The 14,667-nt window shown below is 38.2% G+C and overlaps 1 protein-coding gene across 6 annotated transcripts in view; it reads left to right on the top strand.

The window, feature by feature from the left end:
* Positions 1–14,667, top strand: part of abcc10 (ATP-binding cassette, sub-family C (CFTR/MRP), member 10) — an 80,475-nt gene that overhangs the window by 36,927 nt on the left and 28,881 nt on the right. For all 6 annotated transcript variants that reach the window (XM_061221905.1, XM_061221897.1, XM_061221939.1 and 3 more), the window contains 9 exons: positions 3,513–3,611; positions 3,908–4,097; positions 4,648–4,725; positions 5,350–5,526; positions 7,233–7,365; positions 7,564–7,756; positions 8,081–8,424; positions 13,446–13,615; positions 13,774–13,934. In XM_061221905.1, the coding sequence (XP_061077889.1) occupies positions 3,513–3,611; positions 3,908–4,097; positions 4,648–4,725; positions 5,350–5,526; positions 7,233–7,365; positions 7,564–7,756; positions 8,081–8,424; positions 13,446–13,615; positions 13,774–13,934 (1,545 nt within the window). The remainder of the gene's footprint in view (positions 1–3,512; positions 3,612–3,907; positions 4,098–4,647; positions 4,726–5,349; positions 5,527–7,232; positions 7,366–7,563; positions 7,757–8,080; positions 8,425–13,445; positions 13,616–13,773; positions 13,935–14,667) is intronic.

The following is a 14,667-nucleotide window of genomic DNA, read 5'->3' as shown; positions in this document are numbered from 1 at the left end:
TATTCACTATGTAGTGTTTTCCAGAACTTTCTACGACCTATAGATCAGTTTTGGTGATTTTCACCTCATATTCATCATTTCACTTAACTTTGGATTATTACATGTGGGTCACCTATGCATTTCTAATAACAATATTCATCAGTAAAAAGTCATAAAAGAGTACACAGATGTACTGAGCATCAGTCAAATCAAAATCATAGAAATTATATGATAGACATCAAATGAAAAATAAAAGTAAGTCATAGAAAGTATAGATAAACTGAACAGTGACATCATAGAAGATATACATTAATCATCAAAGAAATTATGGAATATATATTACTACACATCTAATCACTACTTTATTCTAAGTGACTAAACGTAATTCTTTAATCTTGCAGTCTTTGCTCTCCTTTCGACAGTGTACACTGCATACATATGATATATTGATTATATGTTGTGTATACATATATATTGATACACTCTTAGCCTACATTTTCGAAAGCGTTGAAGGAACCAGCTTGTTCATTAGGGCAGAGTCTGATTTTGATTTGTACTTTTTTGGGGGGGGGGGGGTCTCCTGCTCTGTGAATTTTCCCTACACTGTCATCAATGTTTTGGCTAATAGGCTATCCCTAAAAATAATTTTATAAAACTGCCGGCAAACAACAATGCTCCTTTAGTTTTCTCTTAAGAGGTTTTTTTCCAAGAAAAACAAGTCTGCCTATCTGGCATGAGGCATCAGGGCTCCTTTAAACTGTTGGCACAATCACAAATATTTAGTGACACGTTTTTCATGTGGGATCACACATTTACGTTATTATTTTACTATCTTTTTTTTAACAGGTCTCCCCACAGGAGAAACATAGGGCCAGATTTACGTATGTGAAGCTCGCACCGCAAAATGCGGATTGACGAAGCTGTGTTGGAGCAGTTGAAATTAGCATCTTATTTACGAAGGCTACAGCTCATTATGCAATCAATGAATGTGACTACCTATGAACTGCATTTTGCAAAAGGTACAGATCTTAAACCATAGTTAAAACGCGTGTTTAGTGATTTGAATATCCATATATCGGCTGCCACATTAAAGCATATCCAACTCAGGACAAAATATGTAATAATAATAATAATACTTCTTATTTGTAAAGCGCTGTACAGTACAAACATTAAAAGAAAATAAGTAAATAAATAAGAATGTAAAAATACAAGAAGTAAAAAGAGGAAGCAATAAGAACAATGGTTAGTAAGTACGTAGGAGGTTAATATCCCCTAGTGACCATAGAAACAACATGCTATGTGTGATGACCAGTGTCATATACTTAATCCTAAACAGATTTTTCAGGTTTGTAACTGTGTTTCAAACACAGTTTTTATAATAGTGAAAAATTGCCTAATAGCCTAGGCTAAATGCGTATTCCAGCTGTGGCGGCTAGTGTCATTTGAATTAAATGTCAGATGTAATGTTGCAATGAGCTTGACTATTCCCGGGATAGAATGGAAACGTTGTGTGGGAGGTTCCAATACATCTTTTATTCCTGCTAGAAGTGTAATTATTTGTATGGTTGCGTGTTTGTCACAGAAGTTGCAGGTGATTTTCTCTTTTCTGGCTGTCTTTTTAATTCTCTGTTTCTATTCAATGATTGTTTTGGAGGATAACTATTCAAAACAAACACATGCTCTTTCTGCGGTGGACAAAAGCAATTAAAAGCAGCATATCACTGCATTTAGTCTACTGAGATTTTTTAGTCATGGCAACACTGCTTTTTTATGTTTAAAAAAAAAGTTATGTACTTCAGTTACTGTCACTAGGGCTGAACATGTTATTTCAGTCACTTCCAATTGCTTCGCATGAGATACTGGTTAATTTAATCCATTATTTTGTATATATTTCTGTGAAAACACCCTTAATTACTGCTTGGCTGCAATCATTAATTGATATTTACTAATATAATCTGTTTGATTTCTTGCTCTCAGATATTGTGTGAAATAGTGTGATTCTTGTTGCAAAGATTATTTCAGTGTATCTTCTGTGTTTCTGACTTGCGCTTTGCTTTAAGCCTACTCTTCAGAGAACTTTCACACACAATTAAACCCTGGTTAATTGTGTGAACTTCAACGGAATACATAATCAGCCATGCTTATAATATCTCCGCTCTTTATTTGCACAATCCACCCTTAAATGCATATGCATTAAGGACATAAGCAAATTTTGCGATTTAAGATGACACATTAATATCAATAACATTGAAAAATAATGTAGAAGAAATCTGACACACTGGTACACCTATCATTCACTGTTGTAAGTTTTCTCTATGCTAAAGTATGTAATATTTTCTTGTAAGGGGATTTCAACACTCATCTGTGAGTGGCATGAATTCTAACAAAGCATGCAACTATGAGCGTGGACACTCACCAGCACTGCCCTGGGTACACTTCAGTGCTCCTATAGCACCCCCAATACAAACATGCCTTACTAGCAAAAGTTGACATTTGTCTATTGCAGCCAATCTGAATGTAAATCATTTTAATGTTGCAAGCATTAGTATGTATATCCCTTACATGCGTGCAATATGTACATATATGTATGTACTTCACCATGTTTGATGACTCATCCACTGGATGAGTTGGCAAAATAATAGTGAAATCAACAGAGAAAACAACAATTACAACTCAAGTGCATGTATATTACGGTGTAAAGTTATGCTTGAATGTACTGCACTGCAAAAAATGGCTGTCTTAACAAGCGTTATTGTAATAAGATTTTTTTTTCTCAAGTAGAAAATAGTCTGTTGTTCTATTGTTTTTTCTATTTAGCAAAAAGTTATATAGATAAGATTTTAAGTTTAAATATAAGACTGTGATAAGACTGGCTTATTTGCAGTGTAAAGCAAGCTTTCATGCTGTTCTAAGTTTAGAATTTGGCGTGCCATACATCATCGTACTGCTTAAAAAAGGTCTATCAAACCAGCATGAAACTGTTAAAACTGCTTAAATACCTTGTTTGGTATTAAGCATGGCACTGAATGTCTGAGTCGAGCAGTCTCAACCACTAGGAGGCTTGCAGGAAGGGCTTGATACTATAAAGGCACTGTTTTAGAGCTTTTGAAGAAAGCTCCTGAATGAGCAGGCAGGTTAGACTAGCTCTGCAGTTTGCTCAAGCAAAGCTATACTGTTTTTAAAATATATTTTTCTAACCTAGCTGCTAGCACTAATAGTAGCCTATGTTTAATTTATTGTAATAATCAATATTATGTCCACGTGTGGTTATGAGCCGTCATATCACTACCCTCTAGAAAAAAAACAGTTCAAGCTAGGCTAGTTTTGAAACAGCTGGTAGCTGGTCAAAAATGTACTGGCACTAGTTTCTAATGAATTTGCATGTCAGTGACTCCTGGTCCGACGGAATAGGTTTCTGGAATAGACTTTTGACTAGGTGCAGCCTATATGCTGCTCTGTTTGTACAGTATAATGCATGTTTCTTCCTAGAAAGTCATGTTGTAGTGGTGCTGATGGAATTGCTTGGCCTCTAGATTTTTCCACAAGGGGACAGGACTGAGGTGGGAGAAAATGGCGTGACACTCAGTGGAGGACAAAAGGCACGTCTTGCCTTTGCACGGGCTATTTACATGGTGAGCAATTTCACTAGCAAGGAAAACATTGGCCACCTTATTGCCATTATTGTACTTTATACTGTGCTCTCATAGCTTATAATTTCCCCAAGTGTCTTCCACTTTTGTGCCAAATATCTGCTGTGCCATTTTTATTTCATAAAAACATTTGTTATATTGACATTTGTTAAACTGTTGCTTGCCATATAGTATTATTAAACAAAACTTTCAAGATAAATGTATTAATTAAGTATTCATTCCCAGTTAAACACATTTATGCCAGCATTAGTAGAATCCATTCTCTCTTTTCATTTTAGGAGAAGGACATTTACCTTCTTGATGATCCTCTGGCCTCAGTAGATGATGCTGTTGCATCCCACCTCTTAGGAAACTGCATCTTGGGAATCCTCAAGCACAAAACCAGAATCATTTGCACGCACCGTATAGAGTTTTTGGACAAAGCTGACCTAGTGATCCTTATGGATGATGGGACAATTGTAGAAATGGGTATTAAATGTTCTGATGCTTTTTATTGGGGGAATATGGCAGATATGCTTTCCATTAAGTTAAAGTAAACATGCTTTCGTTGTTCATTGTAACCAGTTGTAACAGCTTTTCATTGCTCATTATAGCCCATTGCAAATTCTCAAATCAAATCATTTTCTCTTCATGAACCAGAAGCAGAAGCAGAACTAGAATCACGTGCTTACCACCAGTGTATATATTCATGTAGGATTAGTTATCTGCAAGACTAGTCTACAACATTCCATGCATGTCACTGGCTGCCTGTTATATCTAATATGAAGTTTAAAACATTGGCACTAGTCCTACAGGGTAGTTCATTGAACAGTTCTACCATACCTCCAATCAATCTTCAAATTATTCTACGTGCAGGCCAGATCTCACTGTTCCACAATCTTGGGCTATGTAGTTGTAATGTGGCATCATGTTGACATGGTGCACTGACCAATTCTCAGTAATTGTCTTTCAACATTTAAATAAACATTGTGACATCACACAGAGACAGATATTTGAATTAATGTTACTTTATATGTAGGCACTCCTGAAGCAATTCTCCCAATGGTGGAAGCAGTACCTAAGAAACGGAAGAGTGACAGCAAAAGGCAGGATAAAGGTATGACTTTGTCCGCATTTTTGACGGTGCTAATAATTCTGGAGCCCACTGTATATTTCTAGAGTGTAATTGCATGTTGTGTAGCGTTTAGAAATTGTTAACCTCTTATGGGTTAACTGAGTGTGAAAAATGCAAATTATTTTACCTGTTTTTTCATCAGTCCATGGTTTTTATATGTATAATATACTGTACAGACAAAGGGTAATTATTATAATTATTATTTAAAGATAAATTGACCAATGATTTGATTTACACATTGTCAGGTATTTACAGTCGTATTGAATATGTAATAAATCACCTGTAACTACAACATTTCTCATGGTCACCCCTGAAATATCCCCTGGATTGCTTAATTCTTTCAATTGAACTTCAGAAATGTATTTCCATCCCCATATTGAAGTCAATAATCAATTGATTATTGCTTAGTCATGATTTTGTTTAAATATATTGTTATTTAATTATTATTCAATTTATTTGTTATTTAATATCAAGTTTTTCTAAAGGTTTCAAAAATACCCTAGATATTACTTTTTGGGTCAATGTGAGGCACTGCTTGACATAAATTAAAGTGTGGAAGGCTACTGTCACTCATTTCTGGGGAAAAATGTTTGTCTTTTGAATAAGATGAGCTGGAGAGCAAACTGGAACAGCCCCAGGACCACAGTGCTCTGGTTGACTGCACAATCAGGGAAGAGCAGAAGCAGACGGGTGTTGTGGCTTGGAGGGTATATAAATCGTACGGCTTGGCAGTAGGTCGCTGCCTGACATTCTTCATCCTCCTCTTCCTGCTTCTCATGCAAGGTGTGTGCTATTATTACATGTGGTGTTACAACCGTTATTGCAGAGTGCATGGTTCAAGCCATAGAGGAACTAAAAGCCCTTCAACTATATGAATACAGAAAGTGATCAAGTGTGCATAATCATGTAATCACAGAATGCTGCCATATCTATGAAACCTTTTTTTATTTTCTGACAGCAGCCTTTTAGATTTAAACATTATTTTGAAGCTTTATTTAATCAACAGGTGTTTAATAGGTTTTGACAAGTTAGCAATAAGTACCTGTATGTAAACTTTTCATTATCTGTTTAACAGTGAGTTTCATTTACAAGGCTTTATTTAACCTAGCAAGCAAGCTAGATCTGGCTGCAGTGTACATCCATCAACAACACATTCAACTACACATTTTCATTCAACAGAGTCTGAGTAGTTTGCAAGACTGTGCTGTCTTCATTGATTTAATTTTCTAATGTGATGTCCTGGAGCCGCCTATTTGACACCATGTTCCATGGTCATTCGGAAGAGATGCAGCACACCTGTGCACAGGGTGATATTCCTGACTTCACTCTCTCTCCTCCCCCTCTCTGCTGAGAGCCTGGCCTTTTTTGGGCCAGTGTCTTTCTCATAGTTTTTCTTTAAGATTTTAGTTGTTCCTTTTGTCCATACACCTTGCATCTAATCACCTTCATGTCATATTCATATTTTACACTTAAATTAACCTTTTTTTGTACTGTTCAAACATTTCGCGTGTCCTCCTTTCATGTTTATTACCCTCCACTAGGGGTTGCAACATGAAATGGGGGATTTTAGAGACTTTTGAGGCCGTTATATGTGACTTCATGCAAGTAAACCCTGCACTGACATTTTTTACAGGAGAGCGCAAAAACTGAGTCTCTACATGGTCTACAATGAGATAGGTCTGAGAATGTGAATCCACCGCTATCAGACTACTTTATCAATTGGACAAAATCAATATTTTTACCCATCAATGAAACCAGGTGGAATGCTGCAATCCTGGACCAAACCTCACAACCCATCACCATAGTCAGATATCATGGAATTTGTATCTCCACCAAGCTGTCAGTTATTCCAGCTCAAATGCATTAAACAATAGAATCTGCTGGAATAACCTGCCCCTTTCCCTCATGGGAAGAATCTGCACAGTAAAAATATTATTATCCTTCCCAAAATCAATTATCTATTTGCAATGACTCCTGTGTCCAACCCAACACAAATAATTGGTTTTACACCCTCGACTCAATAACATCAAAATTCTACTAGAACAATAAAACCACCACCCTGACTACTATACAGAAATATAAATCTCACTGAAGATTAGAAGCCCCTAATGTTAAATATTATTATTTGGCAAACCACCTACAGCACAAGATGGACCAGCAAAAACCAACACCAAAACCCATGGCTTCAGATTGAACATTCACTATGTTATCAAAATCCAGTCATCTCGACAACTTTGATTGGTTGGCTCTCCTGTCTCCTGAATCGTGGTTAATTCTAGGATAATCAAACCTCGTTTTTAACAGTCCCTTGTGTAGGTTAACATGTATTAAAAAATTGTTCAAATCGAAAAAGGGTGAGGTCAGAAAGTGATTGATTTCTGATGGAATGCCCCAGAAGAGACTAAAATCTTATCTGTACCAGAGCAGCAGATTTGTTCTTGTTCTGAAATTTGCAGTGATACATATAACACTGTTATCTTTCCTCTTAGCATCAAAGAATGTCTCAGACTGGTGGTTGTCCCACTGGATCTCTCAACTGAAGAGTGGTGACAACACTTCCCTCAGTGTCCCCTTGTATAGGGACCTTTCATATCTGCTGCTTTTTTCTCCCCGTGGTTTCATGTGAGTTTATGTAACCTGGAAATGCACAAAATCACACCAAAATATAGGGATGCTATGGATAAAATATAAGCTATTGAAACAATGTTTTTTCCCTTTTATTTGTTATTTTAGTTGATTTTATTATTATGTGGTTATTAAATGCGATTATAGAAGAATGATAATTTTGTTTGATTTCTCTTTCATTCCTGTGTCCCACAGGTACCCAGTCACTCAAGTAGAAACTGCTTCTAAGGCAAACATCACGTCAGAAATAAAATTCTATTTGGCAGTCTACAGTTCCATTGCAGCTGCCAACACGCTCTTCACTGCTGCCCGGGCGTTCTTCTTTGCCCATGGAGCTATCTGTGCTGCTACAGTTGTTCACAATAGGTTGCTGAACAGAGTGATGAAGGTACACCTGACCCAGTGGATTGCACCATGCTCTGTTGTAGCTGTCATTTTGTCAAATTCCTGCAAATCTGAAAGAAAAAAAAAAAGAATAATCCAAAAGTATTCCAAAACTGTTGTACAGGGAACTTTTCCTTTTTTTATATAATTTATAAACTGTAAAAATTAAAATAAAAAGCAATCTTGCTTTAACAGTCTTGTTTGCTTCTGTTCATCAAGATATGAATTGTAAAATTCTTCTTTACCTGAGGTGCCCAAATATTTGCATACGACTGTATATCCAGCTACAGTAATAAAAATTGCCAATTGTTTTGCTTTCTCCTTGCAGGCCACTGTGAGCTTCTTTGACACCACCCCATTTGGCTGCATCGTGAACCGATTCTCTTCTGACCTGTACAGCATAGATGACACATTGCCCTTTATCCTCAATATCTTTCTAGCTAACATCTTCAGCCTGCTAGGCATGCTGGTTGTGATTAGCTATGGCCTGCCCTGGATCCTGCTGATGTTACTGCCACTGGGAGGCCTGTACTACTACATACAGCACTATTACCGCCACACCTCGCGTGAGCTCAAGCGCTTCTACAGCCTCACCCTCTCGCCCATATACACTCACTTCTCTGAGACTTTGACTGGAATCAGCACAATCCGAGCCAGTGGCAACACCTCCAGGTGAGAAACTGATTAATTTGGGTTTTAGTTCAGGGATGGAAAGCGGAGCAATAGAAAATTAAAATAGCCTATAGAAATGGTGATGGTTAAGCTGTGGTGGGTAGTTGAATGATTAATTATGAATAAATATAATTAAATTAATTTTAATTAATACTCCTTTGGTTCTTTTTATACTCCATGACTGTTTGGTGGTGGGTTCTTTTCTATTTCTAACAAGAACCAATGGATACATTTAAGAGAAAGATAGACAGACCTAACTTTGAGTAGTGCACTCTTAAAAAAATAAAAAATAAAAAAATAAAAAATAAAAAACCCGAATTGCCGCTCACTTATTGTTGTCATTTCAACTAATTGGGCCCTATTTTCTGGAATCACCCTGACATGGCACATTGTGCTGAATATAATATCAGTGGGTGTGTTAAAGCTGATTCCATTGACCGCCAATCAAATGACCTCTTTTCATTCCCTATAACCCAATATATCAAAACAAAGCCAAATATCAAGTGGCTCCACCCAAATCCCAAGAGGTTGGGCTTTGGTTGAGAAAATTTGGTAGGGTTTTAATTGGGTATACAGTATACAGTCGAGAGTTGCATATGGCATTTTACGATAGTTATAGAAGCGGTCAATTAAAATGAGCATGGGATTCTGCATGTCCCGTGGATTTCCATAGGTAAATCCTGCGGAAATCCGCAGTTAACACTGTCCTGCAATGGTTGACAAGAACAGGTAGGAGGTGCAAGGAGGCGCAGTCGTCCATGTCAGCTGTTTTGAAAGTTCAGTCTGTTTAATAGGATAGTGGTAATGATTAGCAAATTATTTCACTTCACTGAGAGGGTTGGGATCACAATTTAGCAAAGTCTGTGACCAGGTCGTCCCAATTCAACGATTTGACTTGGTTCCACTGCCATAGGCATCAGTTGTGTCAGCCTTTTGTCACCCATCGTAGTCCTCGGGTAATCTTAATTAACTATTTTCAAAACAGAGAAAGGCTATCATTGGATGTTGTTGATACTGGTAATTAGTGGCGGCTGGTGGCCAACCTGGGTGGGGCGCCATACACACGTATGCACGCAACATAGGTTTGTGTAAATAAACCGACAAAAGAATCACAAACCATTGCAAATTGTTCTCACAAAGAGGAGACAAAATCATGGTTGCACTGTTCAGAACATGAGCTAATTTGGTGTTCGGAACACGGTGAATCTAGGTTACTATTGGTGCATGAAATTGTACCCCGTACCATAAGGATTACTTTCTACCTTTATTTCTTGTAAAAGGTACTTATTAGCACCCAAAGAACATTATTGTACCATTCAGGGTACATTCAGGAAATTGGTTCCTTAAAAAACAAAAATGTACTTCTACTGTACCTTTATTGCTGAGAGTGTAGTATGAGGCCAGCCACAAACGATTAAAAACAGAAATAAATACAGGAATTTTAATTTTAAAGAAAGAAACTATGTGCTATTGACATTTAACCTGCAGTCATTTCCCTAACCTGTGACAAGAAATTCTGTGATCCCAAGAAATTGTCGCACTATTTCCGGTTCCGGTATCATCGCGATGTATCGGATGCAATGATATCACGTGAGTGAGTACTTTGAAACTTAGTTCTGAGCCAAACACAGGCTGTGTCCAAAATGGCTCACTATTCACTAATTACTAATCCCTAACTAGTGAATGTCCATGTAGTGCACTATGCAGTTTACTAAATAAAGTCATCTTTTAAACGGTGATCAAGCTGAGGGAGTCTTGCACTATAAATACTTTGGTATTTGGTTCAATGGAATGTCTTTTAAAATGCACATTATTAATCTAACAAAAAAAAACTCAGTCAAAATTGGATTCCTAGCAAAAGGATGTAATTACATTTACATTTAAAGTATATGTGACAGTCTCCATGCTTCAGATACGTTTCAAAATTTTACTTTTCATGTTTTATTGCGGCGGCACGGATGGCGCAGTGGGTAGCACTGCCGCCTCACTGCAAGGAGGTCCTGGGTTTGAATCCCCGTCGGCCGGGGCCTCTCTGTGCGGAGTTTGCATGTTCTCCCCGTGTCTGCGTGGGTTTCCTCCAGGTACTCCGGTTTCCTCCCACAGTCCAAAGACATGCACGTTAGGCTGATTGGAGAGTCTAAATTGCCCGTAGGTATGAGTGTGTGAGTGAATGGTGTGTGTGCCCTGCAATGGACTGGCGACCTGTCCAGGGTGTATCCTGTCTTTCGCCCAATGTATGCTGGGATAGGCTCCAGCCCCCCTGCGACCCTGTTCAGGATAAGCGGGTTCAGATAATGGATGGATGGATGGATGGATGTTTTATTGCAAATTAAAGTATAGAACCGGAGATACAAAATGATACAATACTTGCTGAGATAAAATATTGCTGTAGATATGATTGTATGAAATTGTTATATTTGTGTAGTCCCTAACCCAGTATTTGCTTGTTTTAAACCATAAAACAGTAATATTTCAAAGAGTGCCCACAAATTTTGATAGCCCTCATCAACAGGTAATTACATCTTGCCAGGTAGCTATCCCGTAATACCTTGCATATTAATGCTTGGCAAAAAGTGACTTTTGTTTCCACCCGAACTACCCTCCCTCTATCTGTCAAGGGATTACAGCAGTAAAATCATTGAATTTAAGTGAATGGAATTCAATTGAATACTGAGGTGAGTCTTGAATAAGTTGAGGGATATAAATCAGAACCTAGTTCAGGCTGTATTTAAGCGATTGATTGGGCAGCTATTGTGCATCATAGAAATCACACAATGATTGGAAAAAAAAACCTGTCTGGTTGACTTGGGGCGGCATGGATGGTGCAGTGGGTAGCACTGCCGCCTCACAGCAAGGAGATCCTGGGTTTGAATCCCCGTCGGCCGGGGCCTCTCTGTGCGGAGTTTGCATGTTCTCCCCGTGTCTGCGTGGGTTTCCTCCGGGTACTCCGGTTTCCTCCCACAGTCCAAAGACATGCAGGTTAGGCTGATTGGAGAGTCTAAATTGCCCGTAGGTATGAGTGTGTGAGTGAATGGTGTGTGTGCCCTGCAATGGACTGGCGACCTGTCCAGGGTGTATCCTGTCTTTCGCCCAATGTATGCTGGGATAGGCTCCAGCCCCCCTGCGACCCTGTTCAGGATAAGCGGGTTCAGATAATGGATGGGTGGATGGATGGTTGACTTGGCTACATGGCTGTTCTGGTTTCGGTGTTAGGACTAAGCTAGTCATGCTTAATGTCATAATGATAGCAACAACAATGCAATAATTGAAATAAACAATGAGTTAACCAACTTGTATGATATTGAAGCGTCATTTGGAAGATGGAGGGCAAGTAATTCATCTCATACTATACTCACTTTCTAATGTAAAAGCTACCCATATGTCAGCCTCTTGTGGTGAATTTATAATCAGAATCACCCTTGTTGAACAAGGCTATTAAATTGATTATCTTATTGATCGGAAACTATTGATTCTCTTATTGATCCTATTCTTGCCTCATTTCATTTCTGCTATTGTTTCATGAAAGCGGTTTATAAACTTGAGTTGCATTAAATCTGTTTGTGAGCCTAGCAGTTCCTGTGATAATTGCTGCTGTCAACATTTGTTCCATAAGACGTAGTATCTTTGTTGTTGCTTAGTAATGTTGCTTGTTTGCCAGCTTGGAATTCTGAAGTATGCTCAGTATTCCACCGTTGGAAAATCACATTCTTTTGTTGCCTTTTCCCTACCCTATTGTGCTCTTTACACAGCTCAGAAGAACCGTTATTGATTCCATAATAATCCTACAGCAAAAGCATATACACTCAGTGATCACTTTATTAGGTAGACCTGTACAACAGCTTGTTAATGCAACTATTTATTCAACCAAATATGTAGCACCAACTAAATGCATAAAAGCATGCAGACATGGTCCAAATGTTCAGCTGTTTTTCAGGCCAAATGTCAGAGTGGGGAAGGAATGTGATCTATATGACTTTGATTGTGGAATGATTGTTGGTGCCAGACATGGTGGTTTGAGTATCTCAGAAACTGCTGATCTCCTGAGATTTTCATGCACAACAGTCACTAAAGTTTGCAGAGAATGGTGTGAAAAACAACAAACATCCAGTGAGCAGCAGTTCTGTGGGCAGAAACGTGTTGTTAATGAGAGCGATCAGAGGAGAAGGGCTAGACTGGCCTAGGCTGACTAGAAGGTGACAGCAGCACAAATAACCGCACATTACAACAGTGGTATGCAGAAGAGCATCATCATATGTTGAAACACACAATGTGTCAAACCTCTTAAGTGGATAGGCTACAGCGGCAGAAGACCATTAAGTCTAAAAAATAAGTATAATAATACCTAAAAAAGTGCTCACTGAGCGTATATAGGCTAGGGAATGTCGTCTTCATAATTTAACATTTGTGAGTGTTGTTTTGTTCACTCCCCTGGCTTAAATTACAAACTGTAGGCCTACCATCAATTAATTTATTTATTTATTAATTTCCCTTTCTTAACTTAGCCTATAGGCTATATAACTATTCAGTCATTTCCTCAATCATCTTCAGTAGCCATCGTTTTGTTTGTTACTTTTTTAATATGTTGGTGACTTACACCACTTCTGTTGAAACGGTAACTCAGATGGACATTTTTACGTGGCTTGTTACCAGCTATTTCTACTATGTAAAAACAGCATGTAGCTTAGGAAAATAAAGGGGACCCGACAAGCGTATATGAAAGTTTATGATAGTCAAGTATGATATGTTTAAAACTGTTTAAAGAAATATGTCCAAAGGATATTATTATTTATTTATGTTTGCCAATATCCTCTCAGAAAGTAGCCTATTGCTGCTGCAGAAAAAAAGTTTTTTGGGAAATAAAAGCTATGTCAATTCCGTTCTAAAATTCTTTCCTTAAAATGCAATAAAAAATAATTTATGAGAATCAATAAAACATCTAATCATTAAGCCAATATAGCATCTTAACAATTTACCAATCCCCAACCCCATAGGTATCTGAGGATTAATTTTATGTGCTCTAGGTTTGAGGAGGAAAACGAGAACCACTTGGAGAGGAACCAGCGATGTCTGTTTGCAAGCAACGCTGCCATGCAGTGGCTGGACATCCGGCTGCAAATGATTGGTGTTGTTGTGGTGACCGGAATCAGTGTGATTGCAATCATTCAGTACCAGACCAGATCAGTCAATCCAGGTGAGTACCGGTGCTGAGAAATTGTCTTTGGCTTGTGTCCTGAGTACTCCTTAGCTAAGGGTCTTGTTTGTAACTATTTCAGAGCAGGGTTGGATTGGGATGTGTGTCAGACATGTCCATACAAGTATGTAGGTTGGACATTATGTTTTCTCTCACAGGCTTGGTTGGTCTGTTGCTGTCCTATGCCCTCTCAATTACCAACCTACTGTCTGGGCTCATCTTCAGCTTCACACAGACAGAAACCCAGATGGTTTGCATGGAGCGGACTGAAGAATACTCTACTGTTGTCCCAATTGAACCACAGCATGGCACTCTTGAGGTGAGAGAACCATTAGACAGCCCAGTGGCCTTTGAGGTTCTGCTCTTTAAAATGATGTAGTAAGGTGCCATTAATGATTGTTTAATGCGCACATGGCTCTACAGTTTACAGCCACAAAACTGTATATACAATGGACTCCAGAATTATTGGCACTCTAGATAAAAAAATATATAAAAACAACATTGAGAAGGATCTATATGTTAAGTTCAAACATGAGAAAACAATATACTTTTATTTCAATACATGTTTTTTTATCTATTTCAATACATGTATTACATCTCATTTGTTCCGAAATCCAGAGGTGCCAAAATTATTGCCACCCCTAACAATTATTGTATTATTGTAGCATAATATAGTTCATCTCAGTCTACAGGAACTATATTGTGTCATTCCATCACTTTCTATTTCTGTTTCAATGGGGTAACAAGCATGCAAAATCCCTTTGTGAACCATCAGCATGGCAAAGCCGAAGAACTGTCAATTCAGAAGTCACAGACGGTAATTGACCATCACAAGTCGGGTAATGGGTACAGAAAAACACATAAGTGGTTGAACATACCACTTAGCACTGTAAGGGCAATTATAAAAAGGTGTAAAACATATAGAAAAGTTGCTAATTTGCCAGGAAGAGTAAGCAAGTGCATATTATCCCCACGGATGGAAGATGGCGAGGGAGCCCATAAGTAACCCAAGGATTGCAGTTTAATTGCAGAGATTGGTTGCATCTTGGGGT

Source organism: Conger conger, chromosome 2, assembly GCF_963514075.1.
Source record: "Conger conger chromosome 2, fConCon1.1, whole genome shotgun sequence".
Classification (NCBI taxonomy): Eukaryota; Metazoa; Chordata; class Actinopteri; order Anguilliformes; family Congridae; genus Conger; species Conger conger.
This window is presented reverse-complemented; position numbering and strand designations above follow the sequence as displayed.